General features: G+C 39.5%; 1 protein-coding gene and 1 non-coding gene across 4 annotated transcripts in view; one reads left to right on the top strand and one right to left on the bottom strand.

Annotated features, from left to right (window-relative positions):
- UFL1 (UFM1 specific ligase 1) overlaps positions 1–26,782 on the top strand; it is a 67,954-nt gene that overhangs the window by 5,736 nt on the left and 35,436 nt on the right. For 2 of the 3 annotated variants that reach the window (XM_005210858.5, XM_024996562.2), the window contains exons 4-7: positions 9,521–9,618; positions 10,141–10,255; positions 12,696–12,826; positions 13,032–13,157. In XM_005210858.5, the coding sequence (XP_005210915.1) occupies positions 9,521–9,618; positions 10,141–10,255; positions 12,696–12,826; positions 13,032–13,157 (470 nt within the window). The remainder of the gene's footprint in view (positions 1–9,520; positions 9,619–10,140; positions 10,256–12,695; positions 12,827–13,031; positions 13,158–26,782) is intronic. The other variant, NM_001080276.2, reaches the window with a different exon arrangement.
- On the bottom strand, positions 26,386–26,458 carry TRNAG-UCC (transfer RNA glycine (anticodon UCC)). Its single transcript has one exon. It is a non-coding gene; the product is annotated as a tRNA-Gly (tRNA).

The following is a 26,782-nucleotide window of genomic DNA, read 5'->3' as shown; positions in this document are numbered from 1 at the left end:
TTATAGTTCTTTTTCAGAATCCTTTGCCACATGGGTTATTACAGAACATTGGATAGTATTCCCTGTGCTATACGGTGGGTCCTTGTTAATTATTTTATACATAGTACTGTGTATCAGTTCAGTTCACTCACTCAGTCGTGTCCAACTCTTTGTGACCCCATGGACTGCAGCACGCCAGGCCTCCCTATCCATCACCAACTCCTGGAGTTTACTCAAACTCATGTCCATTGAGTCGGTGATGCCAACCAACCATCTCATCTTCTGTCATCCCCTTCTCCTCCTGCCTTCAATCTTTCCCAGCATCAGGTTCTTTTCAAATGAGTCAGCTCTTCTATCAGGGGGCCAAACTATTGTAGTTTCAGCTTCAACATCAGTCCCTCCAATGAATATTCAGGACTGATTTCCTTTAGGATGGACTAGTTGGATCTCCTTGCAGTCCAAGGGACTCTAAAGAGTCTTTTCCAGCACCACAGTTCAACAGCATCAATTCTTCAGCGCTCAGCTTTCTTTATAGTCCAACTCTTACATCCATACATGACTACTGGAAAAACCAGAGCCTTGACTAGACAAACCTTTGTTGACAAAGTAATGTCTCTGCTTTTTAATATGTTATCTAGGTTGGTCATAGCTTTTCTTCGAAGGAGCAAGCGTCTTTTAATTTCATGGCTGTAGTCATCATCTGCAGTGATTTTGGAGCCCCACAAAAATAAAGTCTGCCACTGTTTCCACTGTTTCCCCATCTATTTGCCATGAAGTGATGGCACCGGATGCCATGATCGTAGTTTTCTGAATGTGCAGCTTTAAGCCAACTTTCTCACTCTCCTCTTTCACTTTCATCAAGAGGCTCTTGAGTAGTTCTTTATTTTCTGCCATAAGGGTGGTGTCATCTGTATGTCTGAGGTTGTTGATATTTCTCCTGGCAGTCTTGATTCCAGCTTGTACTCCATCCAGCCCAGCATTTCTCATGATGTACTCTTCATATAAGTTAAATAAGCAAGGTGACAATGTACAGCCTTGACGTCCTTTTCTTATTTGGAACCAGTCTGTTGTTCTGTGTCCAGTTCTAACTGTTGCTTTCTGATCTGCATATAGATTTCTCAAGAGGCAGGGCAGGTGGTCTAATATTCCCGTCTCTTTCAGAATTTTCCACAGTTTATTGTGGTCCACACAGTCAAAGGCTTTGGCATAGTCAATAAAGCAGAAATAGATGTTTTTCTGGAACTCTCTTGATTTTTCAATGATCCAGTGAATGTTGGCAATTTGATTTCTGGTTCCTCTGCCTTTTCTAAAACCAGCTTGAACATCTGGAAGTTCACGGTTTATGTATTGTTGAAGCCTGGCTTGGAGAATTTTGAGCATTACTTTACTAGCCTGTGAGATGAGTGGAATTGTGTAGTAGTTTGAGCATTCTTTGGCATTGCCTTTCTTTGGGATTGGGATGAAAACTGACCTTTTCCAGTCCTGTGGCCACTGCTGAGTTTTCCAAATTTGCTGGCATTTGAGTAGAGCACTTTCACAGCATCATCTTTTAGGATTTGAACTAGCTCAACTGGAATTCCATCACCTCCACTAGCTTTGTTCATAGTGATGCTTTCTAAGGCCCACGTGACTTCACATTCCAGGATGTCTGGCTGTAGGTGAGTGATCACATCATTGTGATTACCTGGGTCATGAAGATCTTTTTTGTACAGTTCTTCTGTGTATTCTTGCCACCTCGTCTTAGTATCTTATGCTTCTGTTAGGTCCATCCGTTTCTGTCCTTTATTGAGCCCATCATTTTCTTAAAGAGATCTCTAGTCTTTTCCATTCTATTGTTTTCCTCTGTTTCTTTGCACTCATCACTGTGGAAGGCTTTCTTATCTTTCCTTGCTGTTCTTTGGAACTCTGCATTCAAATGGGTATATCTTTTCTTTTCTCCTTTGCTTTTCACTCCTTTTCTATTTCACTCCTTTTTAATGGCTTAGTAATATTCCACTCTATATATGTACCACATCTATATCTTTTCCTCTGTCAACGGACATTTAGGTTATTTCCATGTCTTACTTGTTGTAAATAGTGCCCCACTGAACATTGGGGTGAATGTATCTTTTCAAAATATGCTTTCCTCCAGATGTATGCCCAGGAGTGAGATTACTGGACCATGTGGTAGGTATATTTTTAGTTTTTTAAGAAACTTCATACTGTTCACTGTAATGGTTATACCAGTTTTACATTCCCACCAACAGTGTTCGGAGGGTTCTTTTTTCTCCACACACTGTCCAGTATGTATTGTTTGGAGACTTTCAGATGATGGCTGTTCTGATTGGTGTGAGGTTATAACTGATTGTAGTTTTGATTTGCATTTCTCTAATAATTAGTGATGTTGAGCATATTTTCATGCTTTTGGCCACCTGCATTGTCTAATTCAATGAAACCATGAACCATGCCATGTAGGACCACCCAAGACAGACGAGTCATGGTGGAGAGTTCTGACAAAACATGGTTCACTGGAGAAGGGAATGGCAAACCACTTCAGTATCCCTGCCTTGAGAACCCCGTGAACAGTATGAAAAGGCAAAAAGATAGGACACTGAAAGATGAACTCAGGTTGGTAGGTGCCCAATATGCTACTGGAGAACAGTGGAGAAATAACTGCAGAAAGAATGAAGAGATGGAGCCAAAGCTAAAATAGCACCCAGTTGTGGATGTGACTGGTGCTGGAAGTAAATACCGATGCTGTAAAGAACAATATTGCATAGGAACCTGGAATGTGTGAATCAAGGTAAATTGAAAGTGGTCAAACAGGAGATGGCAAGAGTGAACATCAACATCTTAGGAATCAGAATGATCTCTGTTCGTTTCCAAGGCAAACCATTCAATATCATAGTAATCCAAGTCTATGCCCCAACTAGAAATGCTGAATAAGCTGAAGTGGAACGGTTCTGTGAAGACCTACATGACTTTCTAGAACTGACACTAAAAAAGATGTCCTTTTCATTATAGGGGACTGGAATGCAAGAATAGGAAGTCAAGAGATACCTGGAGTAATAGGCATATTTGGCCTTGGAATACAAAATGAAGCAGGGCAAAGGCTAACAGAGTTTTGCCAAGAGAATGCACTGGTCATAGCAAACACCCTCTTCCAACAACACAAAAGAAGACTCTACCATGGACATTACCAGATGGTCAATACCAAACTTAGATTGATTATATTCTTTGCAGCCAAAGATGGAGAAGCTCCATACAGTCAGCAAAAACAAGACTGGGAGCTGACTGTGCCATAGATCATGAATTCCTTATGGACAAATTCAGACTGAAATTGAAGCGAGTAGGGAAAACCACTAGACCACTCAGGTATGACATAAATCAAATTGCTTAATGATTATACAGTGGAAGTGACAAATAGATTCCAGGGATTCGATCTGATAGAGTGCCTGAAGAACTATGGACAGAGATTCGTGACATGGTACAGGAGACAGGGAGCAAGACCATCGCCAAGAAAAAGAAATGCAAAAAAGCAATATGGCTGTGTGAGGAGGCCTTACAAATAGTTGAGAAAAGAAGAGAAGCTGAAGGCAAAGGAGAAAAGAAATGATATACCCATTTGAATGCAGAGTTCCAAAGAATAGCAAGGAGAGATAAGAAAGCCTTCCTCAGTGATCAGTGCAAAGAAATAGAGGAAAACAACAGAATGGGAAAGACTAGAGATCTCTTCAAGAAAATTAGAGATACCAAGGGAACATTTCATGCAAAGATGGGCTCAATAAAGGACAGAAATAGTATGGACCTAATAGAAGCAGAAGATAGTAAGAAGAGGTGGCAAGAATGCACAGAAGAACTATACAAAAAAGATCTTCATGACCCAGGTAACTATGATGGTGTGATCACTCACCTAGAGCCAGACATCCTGGAATGCCAAGTCAAGTGGGCCTTAGAAAGCATAACTGCAAACAAAGCTAGTGGAGGTGATGGAATTCCAGTTGAACTATTTCAAATCCTAAACAGTGATGCTGTGAAAGTCCTGCACTCAGTGTGTCAGCAATTTTGGAAAACTTAGCAGTGGCCACAGGACTGGAGAAGGTCAGTTTTCATTCCAATCCCAAAGAAAGCCTATGCTAAAGAATTCAATATACCACACAATTCCACTCATCTCACACTCTAGGAAGATAATGCTCAAAATCCTCCAAGCTAGGCTTCAACAGTATGTGAATTGTGAACTTCCAGATGTTCAAGCTGGATTTAGAAAAGGCAGAGGAACCAGAAATCAATTTGCCAACATCCACTGGATCATCAGAAAAGCAAGAGAGTTCCTGAAAAACATCTACTACTGCTTTATTGACTATGCCAAAGCTGTTGACTCTGTGGATCACAACAAACTGGAATATTCTGAAAGAGATGGAAATAGCAGACCACCTGACCTGCCTCCTGAGAAATCTGTATGCAGGTCAAGAAGCAACATTTAGAACTAGACATGGTTCCAAATCGGGAAAGGAGTATGTCAAGGCTTTATATTGTCACCCTGCTTATTTAACTTATATGCAGAGAACATCATACGAAATGCTGGGCTGGATGAAGCACAAGCTGGAATCAAGATTGCCGGGAGAAATATCAATAACCTCAGATATGCAGATGACACCACCCTTATGGCAGAAAGTGAAGAGGAACTCAAAAGCCTCTTGATGAAAGTGAAAGAGGAGAGTAAAAAAAATGGCTTAAAGCTGAACATTCAGACAACTAAAATCATGGCATGCAGTCCCATCACTTCATGGCAAATAGATGGGGAAACAGTGGCTGATTTTATTTTTTTGGGCTCCACAATCACTGCAGATTGTGACTAAGCCATGAAATTAAAAGACCCTTGCTCCTTGGAAGAAAAGTTATGAGCAACCTAGACATATTAGAAAGTAGAGACATTACTTTGCCAACAAAGGTCCATCTAGTCAAGGCTAACTGTTGCTTCCTGACCTGCATGCAGAATACCAGTCAGGTGGACTGGTATTCCCATCTGTTAAGAATTTTCCACACTTTGTTGTTATCCACACAAAGGCTTTGAAATAGTCAATAAAGCAGAAATAGATGTTTTTCTAGAACTCTCTTGTTTTTTCGATGACCCAACGGATATGGCAGTTTGACCTCTGGTTCCTATGGGCTCTATGGTAACATTAATGGTGAACTGCAAGGGAGACTTTCCCAACGTGATGCGCTGCCAGGGCCCTGGTCCCTGTGGTGAGCCCCTGCCAACCCATGCCTCCACAGGAGACCATCCAACACTAGCAGGTAGTTTTGGTTCAGTCACCTGTTGGGTCACTGCTGCTTTCCTCTGGGTATTGGTGCCTGCAAGATTTTGTTTGTGCCCTTCAAGATTAGAGTCTCTGTTTCCCTCAGTCCTGTGGAAGTCATGCAAACAGATTCCACTGGCCTTCAAGGCCAGATTCCATGGGGGTTCCGGCTCCTCTTATCAGATCCCCAGGCTGGGAAGCCTGATGTGGGGTTCAGAAGCTTCACAACAATGAGAGTACCTCTTTGATATTATTGTTCTCCAGTTTGTGGGTCACCCACCCCACAGGAATGGAATTTTATTTTACAGTGATTGTGCCCCCTCCTACCATCTTGTTGTGGCTTCTTCTTTGTCTTTGGACATGGGGTATCTTATTTGGTGGGTTCTAGCATTCTCCTGTCAGTGGTTGATCAACAGCTAGTTGCAGTTTTTGTGGTGTTGCAGGAGGAGATAAGCACATATCCGGCTACTCTGCCATCTTGAACTGAACAGCACTGATCTTAGTTTTTTGAATGTTGAGTTTTAAACCAGGTTTTTCACTCTCCTCTTTCACCTTCATCAAGAGGCTCTTTAGTACCTCTTCACTTTCTGCCTGCCATTAGGGTGGTATCATCTGCATATCTGTGGATGTTGATATTTCTCCCAGAAACATTGATTCCTACTTGTGATTCATCTAGCTCGGCATTTCACATGGTGTACTCTGCATATAAGTTAAATAAGCAGGATGACTATATACAACCTTGATGTACTCCTTTCCCAATTTTGAACCAGTCACTTGTTCCATGTAGGTTTCTAACTGTTGCTTCTTGACCTGCACACAGGTTTCTCAGGAGGCAGGTAAGGTGGTCTGGTATTTGCATCTCTTTACATTCTCCACAATTTGTTGTGATCCACACAGATTAACTTCAGCAATATTATCCAAAGGCAAAGACACGTACTAGAGACATACATAAATCCAGACTAACAGAGGTCTCACAGTTTCTGCTCAAGGTTTAAAATGCCTCTTTGCATTTTTTTTTTTAACCTTTGCTTGCAGTTCTACTAATGAATCCAAGGGCAAAGTCCCAGGAAAAGTGGGCTGTGTTTGTATCTCAAGGACATAGTAAGAGTTAACTTCAAGCTTTCTTCTAGGTGTGTTTTCTCTCAAGGTCAGAATTCCAAAGGAAAAAAATATTTTAACAAGCTAACTTTCTCTAATTGCCTGTACAAAAGAACCAATTTTTTTGAGAAGTGTCTGTTTTAAGTCTTCCACCCACTTTTTTGATTGGGTTGTTTATTTTTCTTAAGTAAGTTGCATGAGTTGCTTTTATATTTTGGAACTTTAACCCTAAGAAAACCATAATTCAAAAAGATACATGTACCCCAGTGTTTATTAGAGCACTGTTTACAGTAGCTAGGACATGGAAGCAACCTAGATGTCCATCAACAGATGAATGGATAGAGAAGTTTTGGTACATTTAAACAATGGTATGTTACTCATCCATGAAAAGGAATGCATTTGAGTCAGTTATAGTGAGGTGGATATACCTGTAGCTTGTTACACTGAGTGAAGTACATTATTAATGCATATATGTGGAATCTAGAAAAGTGGTACTGATGAATCTATTTGTAGGGCAGGAATAGAGATGCAGACATAGAGAAAATACTTGTGGAAAGAGTTGGGGAAGGAGAGGTGGGACAGATTGAGAGAAAAGCATGAAACATATTTTTACTCATTACCATGTGTAAAATAGCTAGCTAATGGGAAGTTGCTGTATAACACAGGGAACCCAAAGTGGTACTCTATGACAATCTAGAGGGGTGGGATGGAGTTGGAGGAGGTTCAAGAGGGAGGGGAACATATGCATACTTATGACTGATTCATGTTGTTGTATGGCAAAAGCCAACACAATATTGTAAAGCAGTTATCCTCCAATTAAAAACAAATTTAAGGAGGAACCAATTTTGCAATTTCAAAAGAGTTTTAACGAGTTTTCTCTGGAATCTAAAGAATATTGTGGTCTCACAGTGTCAAAAAAGATTATCTTTTTTTGTATTCATAGTTTTATAGCTAAAATTTAGACCAAATAGTGCTTAAACCGACATTAATAAGAGGGGCAGACTGGCTGATGAAATGTTGTCCCAGGGGTACCGTCAGTGGTGTTTATAACTGAAAGTGGACAGAAAGAACAAAAAAACTTAGTGTCCTAGGAGCGTTTTCAAGGGGTGTTTCTTTGGGTTTAGAAGGAGATCCTCCCATGTTGAATAACCTGCAACCAAGAACAGCAGTCCTAGAAATGAAGTCCAGCATCCTGGAAACATTACTAGGAGGCACCTGTAAGGGATTCATAACATCCTCTGAATTACCTTTGATCTTTATGCTGATGGGCTTTGGAGCATCCTCTACTCCCTCACTGCTTTCTAACCAGACATCTCTGGTCAGCTTTGGTTCCTTTAAAGGTGCTCTCCCTCCCTGCCTATGGTGGACATTTGAACCAGTGCAAAGCAGTTGCCAGTTTTTCCCTTAAGCCTTTATAGACAAGACAACAGATCTCCCCTGTGTCCTATAACAAGATTTCCTACACTGGGGTGTACTCCTCAGGATTGAGTATTTATAAAATTTATGTTGTGATCTACTGAGAATTGGCCAGCTCACTAGGCTGGCTGTAGCAGTGTGTGGGTTGCCAACGCCTGGGGTCAGGGTGAGGGGGCAGCTGAGAAGTAAAAGGAAAATCTCTTGGAGGAATTAGAGTTGAGAAGCATAATTATTTCAGATGTGTGTGTTTTGTAACAAAGATAAGACCTCAGGGTACCTGTGCACTCAGCCTGATGAAGACAGCACTGGCAGTTTAGAAATAAAAAGCAAAAGATCTTTTCCCAGGAGGATGTTGAACATATGTAGTGAAAAACAGGCCCTTCTGTGCAAGATAAGTAGGAAAGAAAGGCACAATCCAAAGGAGAAGCAAAGAAGATAGTGCTTGCAGAGATCTCTTGCCATAGTTGAGCGAGACCTGCAAATTACCTTGGCAGCAATCCGAATCATGGCACCAGATGATGATGGCAAGTGAGAGGACCTTGGTTCTTTTCTTCTTCAGAGAAAGAATTCCACAAAGAAACATTTTAAAGCAGACACAGAATTTATTGGAAGCGTAGTACATGCAAAGAGAACAAAGAAGCAGTCTATTTAAAACAAAGCAGAAATACACACACAGGAAAGAGTGTGGGTGTCCTCCCTAATGAGGAGCATCCCAGAGAGGTGATTTAAATCACTTATATGGAAGCAGTTTTTCCTTGGTTTTTTATTTCCTCTGGCCAGTCATCTTTCTTCATTTCCCACCTCAGACTTGACCCAAGGCTCTTCCTGATATACTTATGCATCTTTTTGCCAAGATGGATTCCAGCATGGAAACCTATAGGAGGTTGACAGCACCTATTATGGGATAGCACCCCTCCGTTTTTGACCCCCAAGTCTTTCTACACATGTGCAGTCCTGGAGATCCTGACCTCAGGAGTGATAGATGTAGTCATCTTATTTCTTGACTCCAGCAGAGCTCAGCTTCTGCTATTAAGTTTATCCTTGAAATGTCTAGGGGAAGCAAAGGTCCAGTTTACTCCACTTGACAATCTCCAGCTGTTTAGCTCAGGGACCCATCTACCTCCTATCTCAGAACCACGAGCCAGGATCTGCTGAGAAACCTCATTCACGACCCTGACAGTGGGTTTGGCTGACTTCTTTACAAGCCCATGGATCACACCATGGGCTGAGATGTATCAGCAGGCTTGACCCCCTGAGTGCTGGCCTGCAGAGCCTCTCTCTAGTGAGAGAATCAGGGCTGGGATGGTCTTTGGGCCAGGAGGCTCCCCATGGGGCAGCAGTCCAGTGATTGCTCAGAGGCAGTGGGCAGTTTGGGTCATAGACTCACATACTCACTGCATGATGTCAGCAGGTCAGGACCTGCCTGTTGCACTGCTTCAGGCGCTCCCTCTCACTCCTGTCTGCCTCCCTGGGGACTAGGTGGGACTCTGGAGGTGAAAAGACCTTTGAAGTTGTGTGATTTTTGTAGTGCAAGCTTTCTTAGCGAGTGAAAGTGTACAGGTTCAGAAATGAAAGTGAATAAGCAATAAGCCCCTAATTGTTTGAGATTTTTTATAATATTTCAAATCAATTTGAAATTCATCTAAGGGGAAGTAAGTTTTCATTTTTTTAAAAGTTCTAAAATATATAATTTCAAATTTTAAAACAATATTAACTTATCACTAATAGAATGTGTACTTATTTTCCAGGCAATTAATGTGGATCTGACTCATATTGAAAATAGAATTGGTGACATTGTTAAATCAGAAAAACATGTTCAACTAGTATTGGGACAACTGATAGATGAGTAAGTACAATAATTAAGAATACCTTTTTGTGTTTCTTTTTTTGTAAGTTTATACTTAAATTTAGAATAACTGTGGCACTATGGCATTTTTTAGTACTCTTCCAGTACTGATTTTCATTATTGTGCTTAAAAAGTAAGTGCTTACTTGTGTGGAATACTTGGGAATAATATAAACTTTTAATTTTTTCTGTTGTTTTAAAGCAACACAAAACACAATTTTTATCATCTTTCCTATGTGAACTTAACTCTGAAAGCAGAATTGTTAAAAAGTCCTAATGAAAATGACTGTAGAATTTTAACTGTTGAAAACAATTTCAGCATTTATTTGATTAACCTTCCATTTAGTTACATTGATAAGAAAAATTTCAGACTATAATTAATGAATGGTGTTTACCTAAACATACCATATTAATTACTTTTGGGGAGTGCCTTATTGCAGCAGAAATTAAACATAAAAAGAAAGAGAAAAATTATTATTCCTAATTAAGTTTTTCCTTTTTTTTTTTTAATTTAAACTATTAGGAACTATTTGGATCGTTTAGCAGAAGAAGTAAATGATAAATTACAGGAAAGTGGTCAAGTAACCATAGCAGAACTGTGTAAAACCTATGATCTTCCTGGAAACTTTCTGACACAGGTATTTTTTTTCCTTAATGGTATAATTTGTCTTTTCAAATAAATGCCAAGTTTGAAAGGGTGGGAATAAACTAGACTTACTATTATTTGTTTTTTTGCAAGTGTTTTGACTATTCTCTAGTTTTGACTATGTTCTAGCAATATATTTGGGGGATACTTAAACACTGACGGCTCTGATAAGATTGTTTAGAAGTGATTTTAATCTTCCTGAACCCTGTTGCTGCTGCTAAGCCGCTTCAGTCGTGTCCAACTCTGTGCGACCCCATAGATGGCAGCCCACCAGGCTCCCCCGTCCCTGGGATTCTCCAGGCAAGAACACTGGAGTGGGTTGCCATTTCCTTCTCCAATGCATGAAAGTGAAAAGTGAAAGTGAAGTTGCTCAGTTGTGTCTGAATCTTAGCGACCCTATGGACTATACAGCCCACCAGGCTCCTCCATCCATGGGATTTTCCAGGCAAGAGTACTGGAGTGGGGTGCCATTGCCTTCTCCATTCCTGAACCCAGAGATACCTAAACTTGGTAGACTTAAGGTCTCAGCCTGCTTGGATGCAGTAGCAAGTATACCAGAAGTGTATATCTTTATTGAATGCTTCTTTAGCAAGAATATCTTCAGTTCTGATTGCTAGTTATAATTTAAGAAACAGCTGATGAAGATTATAATTTATAAGAGGTGCTACTGGCATCTTGTGTGGTAAAGGTCACAGATGCTGCTAAACATCCTGCAGTGCACAGAGCATTCCTTCCCAGTAGAAAATTTTCTTCCCCAGATGTCAATAGTACCCACTTCTTTTGATGTCACCTTTCTTCCTCCTCTAAACTGAGAGCATGATAGGGAGAGAAATCAAGGAATGGCTTATAGTCACTTAATTTTTGGTACTTGTGTCAATACTCAAATCAAATTATAAGTTAAATTACAATGGTGCCTGAAAATAGAGGCTATTTCCTTGTTATTTCAGTTTTCTTAAAGTTGTTTAACGTTTTAGAAGTCTGTTTGGAACAGTGGAAGTTAAACAGGCCATGCTTTGAATTCTGTCTATGACACTGCTTTGTTACTTAGGGTCAGAAAAATTATTTTTATGCCTATTTGTGCTTCAAGTTACGTATCTGAAAATGGGAATAATTGTCTCTCATAGATGTCAGTAAGGTGTCGAATACATGGTATATCTGGTGAAATGGCTGGCCTAGAGGAAATACTCAATAAATGATGGTTTTGTTTATATATTTACTGAAACAAATAAGGGAAAAGCCAAATCATTTTAGGTATACTTTAAAAAAATCCATCTTACAGAAATTACCAAACCATAATTGCATGAGATTAATTTATAATGAAACAGATTTACTCACTCATTTTAAGTGGGTGATTCCTCCTCATTGCATCTAAAATACCATTGAGCATATAGATCTGTTTTACAAAGTATTTCAGGAGAACTAAGCTCCTGAGCAAGTGTATGTAAATTACAGAAGATAAAATGAGCAAATACATGTAAATCACAGAAGGCAAAAAAAAAGATACTTTTAGTCAGTTTTACATTAAAATATCAGAACAGATCAAGTGGTTTCTTATTGTGCTACTGATACATTTTAGAAATATATATATATTCTTTTTTCAGTTTTAATTTTTCTCAGTATCATAGGCAGTATTGTAAAAGCTCACTAAGAAGTGGTTTGGGGGACTTCCCTGACAGTCTGGTGGATAAGACTCTGAGCTTCCAATTCCAATGCTAAGGGCATGGGTTTAATCCTGGCTCACAGAACTAAGATCCCGCATGCCTCATGGGGCAGCAAAAAAATGGATCCTTAAAAAAAAGTTGTTTGGAAACCATTTTTCTGTACCATAGAAGTATCAGCCAGGCTGACTCAAATAGATTTAACTTGTCCTGGAAAGGGAAATATGTCCAAGCTTATTTCATAAACCTGATCCCAGTCATAGTGTAGCTGTGGAGAAATGCTCTCCTCAGGTTACCAAGAAATCAGGTTGTCTGTCAGTATAGATTTATGGACACAGTTTGTTAATATTTACATCACAGAGTATAACTTTTCAGGTTTTATGTATCCCTAGGTTGCAGAATCTTGGGATAATATTTATTTCTCTGTTAGTATTAGCAGTTCCATATAGGATCCTCTCCAGGATCCTTGTAAATGTCTTGGTTGTCTGTGTTTCAGGCTGCCTGTGGCCTTATTAGCAGGTAGCTGAGTTTTTTAACATATCAGTTATTAGACTCATTCAGTTCTTGTCTTCACCATAAGATTATGAAGTTTCCTAGATCGTAAGTCTTCATTTTACTTTATGTATCTTGTTAATTCATGCTTGCTGAAATTACTCAGTCGTATGATTAATACAACATCAGCATGCCGCATGACTTTAGTAAACCTGTACACATGTAAATCTGTAATTTTGTTCTATCATTTTAATAAGAATTTTCATCCATCTTTACCCTCAGGCACTAACTCAGCGACTAGGTAGAATTATTAATGGACACATTGATCTTGATAACAGAGGAGTAATATTTACTGAAGCCTTTGTATCTAGACATAAAGCACGCATCCGTGGACTGTTCAGTGCTATTACCCGGTAAGCAAGTTTTAAAGTATGTGTATTTTTACATTTCTTTGATCATTGTTTGCCTTTTTTTTTTTTCCTTAAATCTTATCCAGGACCCTAGTTTATTAAACAGAAGGGGAACTTCCGTGAAATAGGAATGGGGATTCCAGACTCTCGAATGTGTCCACATTCTCTCCAACCCACATCTCTTTCTTCTACCTTCACCACCCTTAAGACTCCAAATGCACTTCTGCAGAATACTCAGATCATATATAGTCACTCTGGGATCGTGGAAAGAGCATGCAGTCAGAAACCCCTGGGTCATAGCTCTACCATATAGTAACCATGTGACCTTGAGCAGGTAAGTTAGTCACCTAACTTCTTTGAGTCTCAGATGGTGCTGGATGACTTTAGAACTCTTTACTAAATAAAATTCTAGTAGTCTAATGAATAACCATTGTACTTTCAAAATCACTTTAACTGAATGTTTGGGGCCTCTGTGACAAACTCCAGCATGGAATTAAGAAAACCTGCATTCTCAGTTTTCTCTTTTATCCTGTGTCATTAAATTTATCTCAGTAGTTTTTTTTGGTCCCCCAGCATATAAATGTCCAGATTTCTCCATTTTAAAACAATCAAACCTCTCTTAACCCTGGATTCCATTCCCTCTACCATCTTGTTTATTCCTTTCCTTAAAGGGAACCATCTCAAATTGATGTCTACAGTTATTGTCTCAGTTTTCTTACCTTCTGTCACTTCTCAGCTTACCCATCTGGCTTCTTCCACTTACATAGCAATGATGTCAGTCTCGTTAAATCTAATGGGTATTTCCTGTCCTTGTTTTACTTGACTTTGTAGCACCATTTAACTCCAATTATGTCTTCTTCTTGAAATGTTCTCTTCTCTCTCTCTCTCTCTTTTTTTTTTAACACCACACTTTCCTGGTTTCTTCTTAACCTCTTTTGGCTGTGCCTTATAAGTCAGCTTTTCTGGCTCTTCCTCCATTCACTAGCCTTGAAAGTTTTCTTTGAGGCCATCTTCTCTTCTCAGTCCTGCACTACCTGCATAGGTGCTTTTACTTTTAAGTTCCAGACACATACAACTTGTACAGTATCTCTATTGAAGTGTTTTACAAGTGCCTCAAATTCAACATATTTAACTCACTGTCCTGAGCTGTCCCACTCCTTGTCTCTTCTGAATTCTTCCACTTGTATTTCCATTATCAGTAAATGCCATCATCAGGTTGGTTTTGCCAGAAACCTGGGAGTCGTCCTTTATGCCACCTTTCTCTCACCTCCGTTTCCATAACACAACATCTTTTGAAGTCATAGCCTAAATATTTATGTAATCTTTACTTCTCTGACATCACTGTTCTCACCAATTCAGGCCGTTTTTTACTGGAGTGTTTTAGTACCTTTCTAACAAGTCGCTCCTCTTCTATTCTTACTGTGTTTCAGGATGCTCTTTTGCATGGCAGCCACAGTGATTTCCTTTTGTCATTCAGTAAATCAGGCGCGCTGATTGAATACCTGATACATGCAGGGAGGGCCCTGGTAGAACAAAACAATAGAAGGTTAGAAGAGAGAGCTCGCAATCTAATGCAATAGTATTCTTTCTCTCTTTTTTTAATCTCACGCTTATATTAATAGAAAAGTTCAAAGAGAACCTTTTTTTCAAATTCTGTCCCATTTGAAAGAAAGTAGCTGACATTATGTCCCATGACCAAAAATACTTTAGTCTCTTTCCTATAAGCAAGGGCAAGTGTCCTATAAAACTACAATACAAACATCAAAATCAGAAAATTGACCTTGATCCATTACTACCATCCAATCTTTGGATCCCATTTGTGATTTACCAGTTCAATCCTAATAGTATTCTATATAGAAAAAGGATCCAGTTCAGAATCATATATTGCATTTACTTGTCAAGTCTGCTTGGTCACTTTCAGTCTTGAATACCTACCTTACTTTCATGAGAATATTCATTCTTTTCTTTCTGCTACATGATTCTACTGATAATTCAGATTATTCATCATTGGCAGGAATATCACAGAAGTAATTATACGTCTTTGTCATTGAACCCTATCAGGTGGCATGCAATTTAGATTTTTGCGATTACTCATGCTGCTGTGTTGTGCTCAGTCATGTCCGACTCTTTGCAACCCCATGGTCTGTAGCCTGCCAGGCTTCTCTGTTCATGGGATTCTCCAGGAAGAATACTGGAGTGGGTTGCCATTTCCTTCTCCAGGAATTACTGATGAGGTGCGTTGTAACTTCTTAATAAGAATGTATGTAGATTTCTCATTAAGGTTTTTTGTTTCCCTTTATAATTATTTGTGGGGAGGGCAATTTGAGATCTTGTGAGTTACCCTGTTTTTCATCAAATTTTCAATTTATTCATTTATTAAATCACTACAGACTTACAGCTTTCTGTATCATTCTTTGGATTATAATCCATTGTTATCATTATTTAGATTTTCAAGTTGCCTCTGATTTAGGCTAGTGGAATGCCCTTCAGCCTGGCTTCTTTGTTCTTTTGACATTTCTCAATCTTTCCAACACTTCTTTTCTTTCTGATACACAAAGGAGTTCTAGGCTCAGTTCATCCTTTGCCTGTTCAACCTTAGAATCAGCCATTTTAGTAGAGTATATAGAAACTAAGATCTGGACACTAGATTGTTTATTGCTGTTTGGGTTGTTCCTGCTCCCAAGCCCTCAGCAGACAAGCTAAAGGATACACATGGGAAAACAGGGAGGCCTGGCGTCCATGGGATCACAAAGAGTTGGACACAACTGAGTGGCACGACGACAACATACATGTACACCCCTATATGTATATTTTCTTTTTTGCATTTTTATTTTTGTGTATCAAAAACCATGAGTTCACACTGAAGTAATTAGTTAGAAGAATGAGATATGTAGGTTAACTACGTTGCAATTCCAAGTTGAAATAAAAATCCAGCAGCCAAGTTTCATTGTACTAAAAAAGCTAGAAATTTTGTGCAGTCCAATTAAACTTTTATTGAACATCCACAATAATTTATGCACCCAGTAGTTTTAAGATAAAGTTCTTCAAGGAGCCCTTTGCATGTTTGTAGGAATACATTCAGGTAGAAAGGAACAGAAAATAAAAAACATGAGAAGCTTGTAATAAGATAAACAGAGGAGAGCAAAATTCACAGAGCATGTAATTGGACCTAATTGGTTTGTTGTTGTACAGTTGCCAAGTTGTGTCCAAATCTGCAACCCATGGACTGAAGCACACCAGGCCTCCCTGCCCTTCACCATTTCTTAGAGTTTCCCCAGGTTCATGTTCATCGAATTGGTGAAGCCATCCAACTGTCTCATCCTCTGTCACCCTCTTCTGCCTTCAGTCTTTCCCAGCATCAGGATCTTTTCCAATGAGTCAGCAGTTCACATCAGGTTAGCCAGAGTATTGGAGCTTCAGCTTCCACATCAGTCCTTCCAATGAGTATTCAGGGTTGATTTCTTTTAGGGTTGACTAGTTTGATCTCCTTGCAGTCCAAGAGACTCTCAAGAGTCTTCTCCAGCACCACAGTTCAAAAGCATCAATTATTTGGTGCTCAGCCTTCTTTATGGTCCAGCTTTCACATCCATACATGACTACTGGAAAGACAATAGCCTTGACTAGTAGACCTTTGTCAGCAAAGGGGTGTCTTTGCTTTTTAATACACTGTCTAGGTTTGTCATAACTTTCCTGCCAAGAACCATTCGTTTCTTAATTGCATGGCTGCAGTCAACATCTGCAGTGATTTTAGAGCCTAGTAAGAGGAAATCTGGAACTACTTCCACCTTTTCCCTTTCTGTTTGCCATGAAGGGATGGAACCAGATGCCATGATCTTAGTTTTTTAATATTGAATTTTAAGCGGGCTTTTTTGCTGTCTTCTTTCACCCTCATCAAGTGGCTTTTTGCTTCCTCTTCGCTTTCTGCCATTAAAGTGGTATCATCTGCATGTCTGAGGTTGTTGATATTTCTCCCAGCAGTCTTGATTCCAGCTTGTAACTCATCCAGCCCAGTGTTTTGCATGATGTGCTCTGCATAAAAGTTAAAGAAACAGGGTGATAATAAACAGCCTTGTCGTATGCCTTTCTCAATTTTGAACTAGTTAGTTGTTCCATACAAGGTTCTAACTATTGCTTCTTGACCCGCCTACAGGTTTCTCAGGAAACAGATAATACGGTGTGGTATTCCCATCTCTTTAAGCATTTTCCACAGTTTGTTATGATCCACCAGTCAAAGTCTTTAATGTAGTCAATCAAACAGAGGTAGATATTTTTCTGGAATTCCCTTGCTTTCTCTGTGATCCAGCAAATGTTGGCAGTTTGATCTCTGGTTCTTCTGCCTTTTCTAAACCCAGTTTGAATATCTGTAAGTTCTTAGTTCACATACCACTGAAGGCTAGCTTGAAGGATTTTGAGTATAACCTTACTAGCATGGGAGATGAATATAATTGTCCAGTAGTTCAGACATCTTTAGTATTACCCTTGGGATTTGGGATGAAGATTGAAGTTTTCTAGTCCTGGGGCCACTGCTGGATAGTCCAAATTTGCTGACATACTGAGTGCAGCACTTTAATACCATCCTTGTTTAGGATTTTAAATAGCTCTGCTGGGATTCCATCATCTCCACTGGCTTTACTGACAGCAGTGCTTCCTAAGGCCTGGTTGACTGCACACTTCCGGAATGTCTGGCTCTGAATGCGTGATGACACCAACGTAGTTATCTGGGTCATTAAGGTCTTCTTTGTACAGTTCTTCTGTGTATGTATTCTTGCCATCTCTTCTATACCACTTCTGCTTCTGTTAGGTCCATACAGTTTGTGTCCTTTATTGTGCTCCTCTTTGGATGAAATGTTCTTTTGATATATCCAGTTTTCTAGAAGAGCTCTCTAGCCTTTCCATTCTGTTGTTTTCCTCTGTTTCTTTGCACTGTTCGTTGAAGAAGGCCTTCTCCTCTGACCTTGCATTTCTCTCAAACTCTGCATTCAGTTGAGTATACCTTTCCCTTTCTCCCTCGCTTTCAATTCTCTTTCCTCTGACAACCATTTTGTAAAGCCTGCTCAGACACTTTGCCTTTTTTCATTTCTTTTTCTTTGGGATGGTTTTGCTCACTGCCTTCTGTACAATATTATGAACCTCTGTCCATAGTTCTTCAGGCACTTTATTTACTAGATCTAATCCCTTGAATCTATTCGTCACCTCCACTGTATAATCATAAGGGATTTGATTTAGGTCGTACCTGATGGGCCTTGTGGTTTTCCCCACTTTCTTTAGTTTAAGCATGAATTTTGCTGTAAGGAGCTGATGACCTGAGGCACAGTCAACTCCAGGTCTTATTTTCTCTGACTGTATATAATTTGTCTATCTTCGGCTACAAAGAATGTAATCAGTCTGATTTTGGTATTGACCATCTAGTGAAGTCCATGTGTAAAGTCATCTCTTGTTTTGTTGAAAAAGGGTGTTTGCTTTGACCAGTGTTTTCTCTTGGCAGAATTCTGTTAGCCTTTGCCCTGCTTTGTTTTGTACACCAAGGCCAAACTTGCCTGTTACTCCAGGTATCTTGACTTCCTACTTTTGCATTCCAGTCCCCTCTGTTAAATAGAACATATTCTTTTGATGTTAATTCTAGGAGGTCTTGTAGGTCTTTGTATAACTGATCAACTTGAGCTTCTTCTACATCCGTTGGGGCATAGACTTGGGTTACTCTGGTGTTGAATGGCTTGTCTTGGAAATGAACCGAGATCATTCTGTCATTTTTGAGGTTGCACCCAAGTGTATTGCATTTTAGACTCTTCTGTTGATTATGAGGACTGCTTCATTTCTTCTATAGGATTCTTGCCCACAGTAGTAGATACATGGTCATCTTAATTAAATTCACTCATTCCCATCCACTTTAGTTCACTGATTCCTAAGATGTCAGTGTTTTTTCTTGCCATCTCCTGCTGACCACATCCAGTATACCTTGATTTGTAGACCTAACGTTCCAGGTTCCTATGTAATTCTTTTCTTAATAGTATTGGATTTTACTTTCATCACCAGACACATCCACAACCAGGCATCACTGTTGCTTTGGACCAGCCACGTCATTGTTTCTGGAGCTGTTATTAGTAGTTGTCCTCTGCTCTTCTCTGGTAGCATATTGGACACCATCCAGCCTGTGGGCCTTGTCTTTCGGTGTCGTATCTTTTTGCCTTTTTATACACTTCATTGGGTTCTCATGGCAAGAATCCTGGAGTAGTTTGCCATTCCTTCCTCCAGTGGACCATGTTTTTTTAGAACTCTCCACTTCACCCGTCTGTGTTTGTGGCCCTACATGGCATGGCTCATGGCTTCACTGAGTCTGACACGTCCCTTCACCACCACAAGACAGTGATCCATGAAGGGGCTGATTGGTTTCAGGAACTGTAGATAATTTAGCTGAATATTTTAGGTAAAATAATAAAACCAAATTGGCCTATATAGAAATTTGGTAAAAATAATAATTGAATCAAAAATCCCCATACAGAGGTTTTAAATATTAAGTCATATTTTAAATTAATATTTTCTGCTCTCCTAGGTCTGTTATATGGAAAAATTATAATGTCTTAAATAGTCAACAAGAGAAGGTCAAGTAGTTTGAATAAGTTAAAAGTCTGTTAGTCATATTTTTGTTGTTCAGTTGCTCAGTCATGTCCCACTCTTTGTGACCCCATGGTCTGCAGCACGCTAGGCTTCCCTGTCCTTCATATCTCCTGGAGTTTGCTCAAACCCATGTCCATTGAATTTGTGATGCCATCTAACCATCTCATCCTTCTTCTCCTGTCCTCAATCTTTCCCACCATCAGGGTCTTTTCCAGTGAGTCAGCTGTTTGTATCAAGTGGGCAAAGTGTTGGAGCTTCAGCATCAGTCCTTCCAATGAATATTTAGGGTAGAATTCTTTTAGGATTGACTAGTTTGATCTCCTTGCTGTCCAAGGGACTCTGAAGAGTCTTCTCTAGCACAATTCGAAAGCATCAGTTCTTCAGCACTCAGTCTTCTTGATGGTCAGACTTTCATATCCATACATGACTACTGGAAAAACCATAGATTTGACTAGATGGACCTTTTTTGGGAAAGTGGTATCTCTGCTTTATAATATACTATTTAGATTTGTCATAGCTTTTCTTCCAAGAAGCAAGCATCTTTTAATTTCATGGCTGTAGTCACTGTCCACAGTGATTTTGGAGCCCAAAAATATAATATCTGCCATTGTTTCCATTTTTTCCACATGATGTGATGGGACCAGATACCATGATCTTAGTATTTTGAATACTAATACTTCCTCACTCTCCTCTTTCACCCTCATCAAGAAACTTTAGTTCTTCTTTGTTGTCTGCCTTTAGAGTAGTGTCATCTGCGTATCTGAAGTCATTGATATTTCTCCCAGCAATGTTGATTCCAGCTTGTGCTTTATCTAGCCCAGCATTTTGCATGATGTACTCTGCATTATAATTTAAATAAGCAGGGGACAGTTTACAGCCTTGATGGCTCCTTTCCCAATTTTGAACCAGTCCATTTTTCCATGTTCAGTTCTGTTACTTCTTGACCTGCATACAGGTTTCTCAGGAGGCAGGTAAAATGGTCTGATATTCCCATCTCTTTAACAATTTTCCATTTTGTTGTGATCCACATAGTCAAGATTTTAGCATCATCAGTGAAGCAGATGTTGATGTTTTTCTGGATTCCCTTCACTTGTCTATGGTTGAGTGGTGGTTTGCAATTTGACCTCTGGTTCCCCTGCCTTTTCTAAATCCAGCTTGAACATCTGGAAGTTCTTGGTTCACATACTGTTGAAGCCTCACTTGAAGGATTTTGAGCATTACCTTGTTAGCATGTGAAAGAGTGCAATTGTGCAGTAGTTTGAACATTCTTTGGCATTACCTTTCTTTGGGATTGGAATGAAAACTGACCTTTTCCAGTCCTGTGGCCACTGCTGATTTTTCCAAATATGCTGGCATATTGAATGCAGCACTTTCACAGCATCATCTTTTAGGATTTGAAATAGCTCAACTGGAATTCCATCACCTCCACTAGCTTTGCTCGTAGTGATGCTTCCTAAGGACAGCTTGACTTCACATTCCAGGATGTCTGGCTCTAGGTGAGTGATCACATGATCGTAGTTATGTGGGTCATGAAGATCTTTTTTGTATCTTCTGTGTATTCTTGCAACTTCTTACTATCTTCTGCTTCTGTTAGGTCCATATCATTTCTGTCCTTTATTGAGCCCATCTTTGCATGAAATGTTCCCTTGGTATCTCTGATTTTCTTGAGGAGATCTCTAATCTTTCCCATTCTATTATTTTCCTCTATTTCTTTGCACTGATCACTGAGGAAGGCTTTCTTATCTCTCCTTGATATTCTTTGGAACTCTGCATTCAAATGGGTATATCTTTCATTTCTCCTTTGTCTTTTGCTTCTCTTCTTTTCTTAGCTATTTGTAAGGCCTCCTCAAACAACCATTTTGCCCTTTGCATTTCTTCTTGGGGATGGTTTTGTCACCATCTCTTGTACAGTGTTATGAACCTCTGTCTACAGTGTTTCAGGCACTCTATCAGATCTAATGCCTTGAATCTGTTATCTCTACTGTAAAATCGTAGGGGATTTGGTTTAAGTCATACCTGAGGGCCTAGCTGTTTTCCCTACTTTTTTCTATTTAAGTCTGAATTTTGCAATAAGGAGTTCAAGATCTGAGTCACAGTCAGCTCCTGGTCTTGCTTTTGTTGAGAGTATACAGATTCTGTATCTTCAGCTGCAAAGAATATTATCAACCTGATTTCAGTATGGAACATCTGATGATCCATGTCCAGAGTCATCTCTTGTGTTGTTGGAAGAGGGTGTTTGCTATGACCAGTGCGTTCTTTTGGCAAAACTGTTAGCATTTGCCGTGCTTCATTTTGTACTCCAAGGCTGAACTTGCCTGTTACTCCAGGTTATCCCTTGACTTCCTACTTTTGGATTCTAATACCCTGTTATGGAAAGGACATTTGTTTTTGATGTTAGTTCTAGAAGGTCTTGTAGGTCTTCACAGAACCATTCTTCATCTTCTTCAGCATTAGTGGTTGGGGCATAAACTTGAATTACTATGATGTTGAATGGTTTGCCTTGGAAACAAACGGAGATCATTCTGTTGTATTTGAGATTGCACCCTTGTACTACATTTCAGACTCTTGTTGACTATGAAGCCTACTCCATTTCTTCTAAGGATTCTTGCCTGCGGTAATAGATATAATGGTAATCTGAATTAAATTCGCCCATTTCCATCCATTTTAGTTCACTGATTCCTAAAATGTCGATGTTCACTCTTGCCATCTCCTGTTTGACCACTTCCAATTTCCAATTTGACCACCCTGATTCATGGACCTAACATTCTAGGTTCCTACACAATAAGTACTATTCCTTACAGCTTCGGACTTTACTTTCACCACCAGATACAACCACAACTGGGTGTCATTTCCACATTGACTCAGCCTCTTCATTCTTTCCAGAGCATTTCCCTGCTCTTCTCCAGTAGCATATTGAGCTGGGTAGTTCATCTTTCAGTGTCATATCTGTTTGCCTTTTCATGCCGTTCATGGGGTTCTCAAGGCAAAAATGCTGAAGTAGTTTGCCATTCCCTCCTCCAGTGGACTGCGTTTTGTCAGGACTCTCCACCATGACCCATCCATTTTGGGTGGCCCTACATGGCATGACTCACGGTTTTATTGAGTTACACAAGCCTGTGATCCATGTGATCATATGGTTAGCTTTCTGTAATTGTGGTTTTCATTCTCTCTGCCCACTTATGGGTGAGAATAAGAGGCTAGTGCAAGCTTCCTGCTGGGAGAGACTGGCTGTGGGGAAAACTCAGTTTCACTTTGGTGGGCAGGGCCGTGCTCAGTAAATGTTTAATCCAATTATCTGCTAATGTGTGAGTCTGTGCTCCCTCCCTGTAGTTTGGCCTGAGGTGGCCCAGTCCTGGAGTCTTGCAGTCTCTGTGGAAGGGGTATAGTCTCTGTTAGGCCTAATGACAACCTCCTCCAAGAGGATTTATGCCAACAAGCTGCACCTCCTAGGACTGCTGGCAACAGTGTCCCTGTCCCCATGGCAGGTCACTGCTGACCCGTGCCTCTCCAGTAGATCCTCAAACACTGATGCAGGTCTGGCTCAGTTTCATGTGGTGGTTACTGCTCCTTTCTTTCCCTGGATCCTGGTAAGCACAGAGTTTTGTTTGTGTCCTGCAAGAGTCTCTGGCTAGTGCATAAGAACAAAAATACAGACTAAACCTAAACTAGAGAACTGGTATAATTGGCTTAAAATAAATAGGGAAGAAAAGAATTGGAGTCAGAAAAAAATCTGGATTTTTTTTAATGATTTACTTAAATTATAATTATTATAAAAGAAAAGCATTCACAAGAATCTATCCAAAAGAAATTAAAGCATATCTCCACACAAAGACATGAAAGCAAATCTTCATAGCAGCCTTAGTCATAATAGCCCCAAACTGGAAATAATCCAAGTGTCCATCAACTGATAATGGATACAAACTACAAAATGTGGTATATCCATATACCAGAATACTCTTTCGCAATAAAAAGGAATGAATGCTGATCTCTGCTTTATTATTCATGAACCTCAAAGACATGCTAAGTAAAGGAAGCCAGGTGGCTCAGAGGTTAAACCATCTGCCTCCAGTGCAGGAGACCCAGGTTCGATCCCTGGGTCGGGAAGATCCCCTGGAGAAAGAAATGGTAACCCACTCCAGTGTTCTTGCCTGGAGAATCCCGTGGATGGAGAAGCCTGGTAGGCTACAGTCCACGGGGTCACAAAGAGTCGGACATGACTGAGCAACTTCACTCACTCACTCACTCACTCAAAGGAAGCCAAATGCACGAGACACATATTGACTCCATTTATGAGAAATCTCTAAAAAGGCACATTTGTAGAGGCAGAAATCCAGTCAGTGGTTCTCTGGGTTACAAGTGGCAACAGGAATTAACTGCAGACATCTAGGAAGAAACTTTTTGGGTAATGGAAACCTTCTAAAACTGGACTGTGGTGTTGGTTGCTCAGCTCTATTAATTTATTGAGGTCATTGAATTCTATATTTAGAATTGGTTAGATTTATATGTGAGTTTTATATATCTCATTCAAGCTGTTTTAAAAAATATGTGTAGTCATTACAGAAAATATTGATAAACAAAAGAGATTAATTAAAGTGGATCTCTACCAATCAAATTTCTTAACTGGAATACAGCATTCCAGTTTCCTTTCAGTTTGTGTATGATCTCATTTTTCTTCAAAAATACAATCATATAAGATTCAGTGACTTCCCAGGTAAGGACAGTCTCTCAGACAGAAAGAATAGAATAAACAAAAACTTAATATATAATAAAGGGCAAGGCAGATAGTCAAGATCACTAAGTTCAGTTCAGTCGCTCAGTCATGTCCAACGCTTTGCGACCCCATGAACTGCAGCACGCCAGGCCTCCCTGTCCATCACCAACTGCCAGAGTCTACCTAAACCCATGTCCATTGAGTCAGTGATGCCATCCAACCATCTCATCTTCTGTCATCCCCTTCTCCTCCTGCCCTCAATCTTTCCCAGCATTAGGGTTTTTTCAAATGAGTCAGCTCTTCGCATCAGGTGGCCAAAGTATTGGAGTTTCAGCTTCAACATCAATCCTTCAATGAACACCCAGGATTAAAATCACTAAATCTGAAGTTAAATTTTGGTTGGAAAGGAAATTGATCTTGGAATAGGAAGACAGATCAATTACCTGGTATTTCAGTAGCATAATTCTGCTTAAGGATATAAAGTTTGGTGCAGTTTTTTTTCTTTTTAAGTTAATTTACAGTATTGTGTTCATTTCTTGTGTAAAGCATGTAATTCAGGTGTACATATATATGTATATATTTTTCATGTTCTTTTCCATTATAGTTTATTACAGGGTATTGAATATAGTTCCCTGCGCTATACAGTAGAACCTTATTTATCTATAGTAATTAGTGTCTCCTAATCCAGAACTTCTAATTTATCCCTCTCCTACCCCTTTTCTCCTTTGTAACCATCAGTTTGTTTTCTGTGTCTGAGTCTGTTTCTGTTTTTTAAATAAGAGCTGCTGCTGCTGTTGCTAAGTCGCTTCAGTCGTGTCTGACTCTGTGTGACCCCATAGATGGCAGCCCACCAGGCTCCCCCATCCCTGGGATTCTCCAAGCAAGAACACTGGAGTGGGTTGCCATTTCCTTCTCCAATGATGAAAGTGAAAAGTGAAAGTGAAGTCGATCAGTCATGTCCGACTCTTAGTGACCCCATGGACTGCAGCCCACTAGACTCCTCCATCCATGGGATTTTCCAGGCAAGAGTACTTGAGTGGGGTGCCATCGCCTTCTCCATAAATAAGAGCATTTGTATCATATTTTAGATTTCACATCCAAATGATACTATATGATATCTGTTTTTCTGTGTTTGACTTAACTTCACTTAGTATGATAATCTCTAGGTCTATCTGTATTGCTGCAAATGGCAGTATTTTATCCTTTTTTTATGGCTGGGTAGTAATCCATTGTATATATGTACCACGTTTTTATCCATTCCTCTGTTGATGGACACTTAGGTTGCTTCATGTCTTACCTGTTGTAAATAGTGCTGCTTCGATCATTGGGTGCATACATCTTTTTGAATCATAGTTTTGACTGGTTTATATACCCAGAAACAGGATTGCTGAATCATATGGCAACTTTATTTTTAGTTTTTTAAGGAGCCTCCATACTGTTTTCCATAGTGGCTTTACCAATTTACATTCCCATGAAAAGTGTAGGAGGGTTCCCTTTTCTCCATATCCTCTCCAGTATTTATTATTTGATGTTGGCTATTCTGACCCATATGAGGGTGATACCTTATTGAAGTTTTAATTTGCATTTCTCTAGTTACATTGAGCATCTTTTCATGTGCATATTGGCCGTCTCTATGTCTTTTTTGGAGAAATGTCTATTTGGGTCTTCTGCACGTTTTTTGATTTGGTTTTTGGTTTTTTTAATTGAGATATGTAAGCTGTTTGTATATTTTGGAGATTAATCCCTTGTTGGTCACATCATTTGCAGATATTTTCTCCCAATATGTAGGCTGTCCTTTTATTTTGTTTATGGTTTTCTTTGCTGTGTAAAAACTTAAAAGTTTGAATAGGTCCCATTTGTTTATTTTTGCTTTTATTTCTGTTGCCTTAGGAGGCTGACCTAAGAAAAACATTGCTACAGTTTATGTCAGATAATATTTTGCCTGTCTTCTCTTCTAGGCGTTTTATGGTGTCATGTCCTACATTTTAAGTCTTTAAGCCATTTTGAGTTTTTTTGTGTGTGTACAGTGTGAGGGAGTGTTCTGATTTCATTGATTTACATATGGCTCTCCAGCTTTCCAGATACCACTTCCTGAAGAGACTCTTCTCTGTGTATATTCTTGCCTCATTTGTCAAAGATAAATTGACCATGGGTGGTGGGTTTATTCTAAGCTCTCTCTGTATTTTGTTTTGAGGCTTTTTTTTTTTTTTTTGCCATGTGGCTTGCAGGATATTAATTCCCTGATCAGGGATTGAACCTGTGCCATCAGCAATGGAAATGCAGAGTCCTAACCACTGGACCACCAGGGAATTCCTTGGGCTTTCTTTTCTATTCCATTGATCTAGATGTCTGTTTTTGTGCCAATACCATGCTGTTTTGATTAATGTATCTTTAAAATACTATCTGAAGCCTGGGAGGGTTGAGCTTCCTGCTTTTGTTCCTTTTCCTCAGGATTGCTTTGGCAATTCTGGGTCTTTTATGGTTTCATATACATTTTAGGATTTTTCTGGTCCTGTGAAAAATGTCATGAATAATTTGATACAGATCACATTAAATCTGTAGATTGCTTTGGGTACTATGGTCATTTTAGCAATATTAACTCTTCCAGTCCAAAAGCATGAGATACCTTTCCA

The sequence above is a fragment of the Bos taurus genome, chromosome 9 (genome assembly GCF_002263795.3).
Source record: "Bos taurus isolate L1 Dominette 01449 registration number 42190680 breed Hereford chromosome 9, ARS-UCD2.0, whole genome shotgun sequence".
NCBI lineage: Eukaryota > Metazoa > Chordata > Mammalia > Artiodactyla > Bovidae > Bos > Bos taurus.
This window is presented reverse-complemented; position numbering and strand designations above follow the sequence as displayed.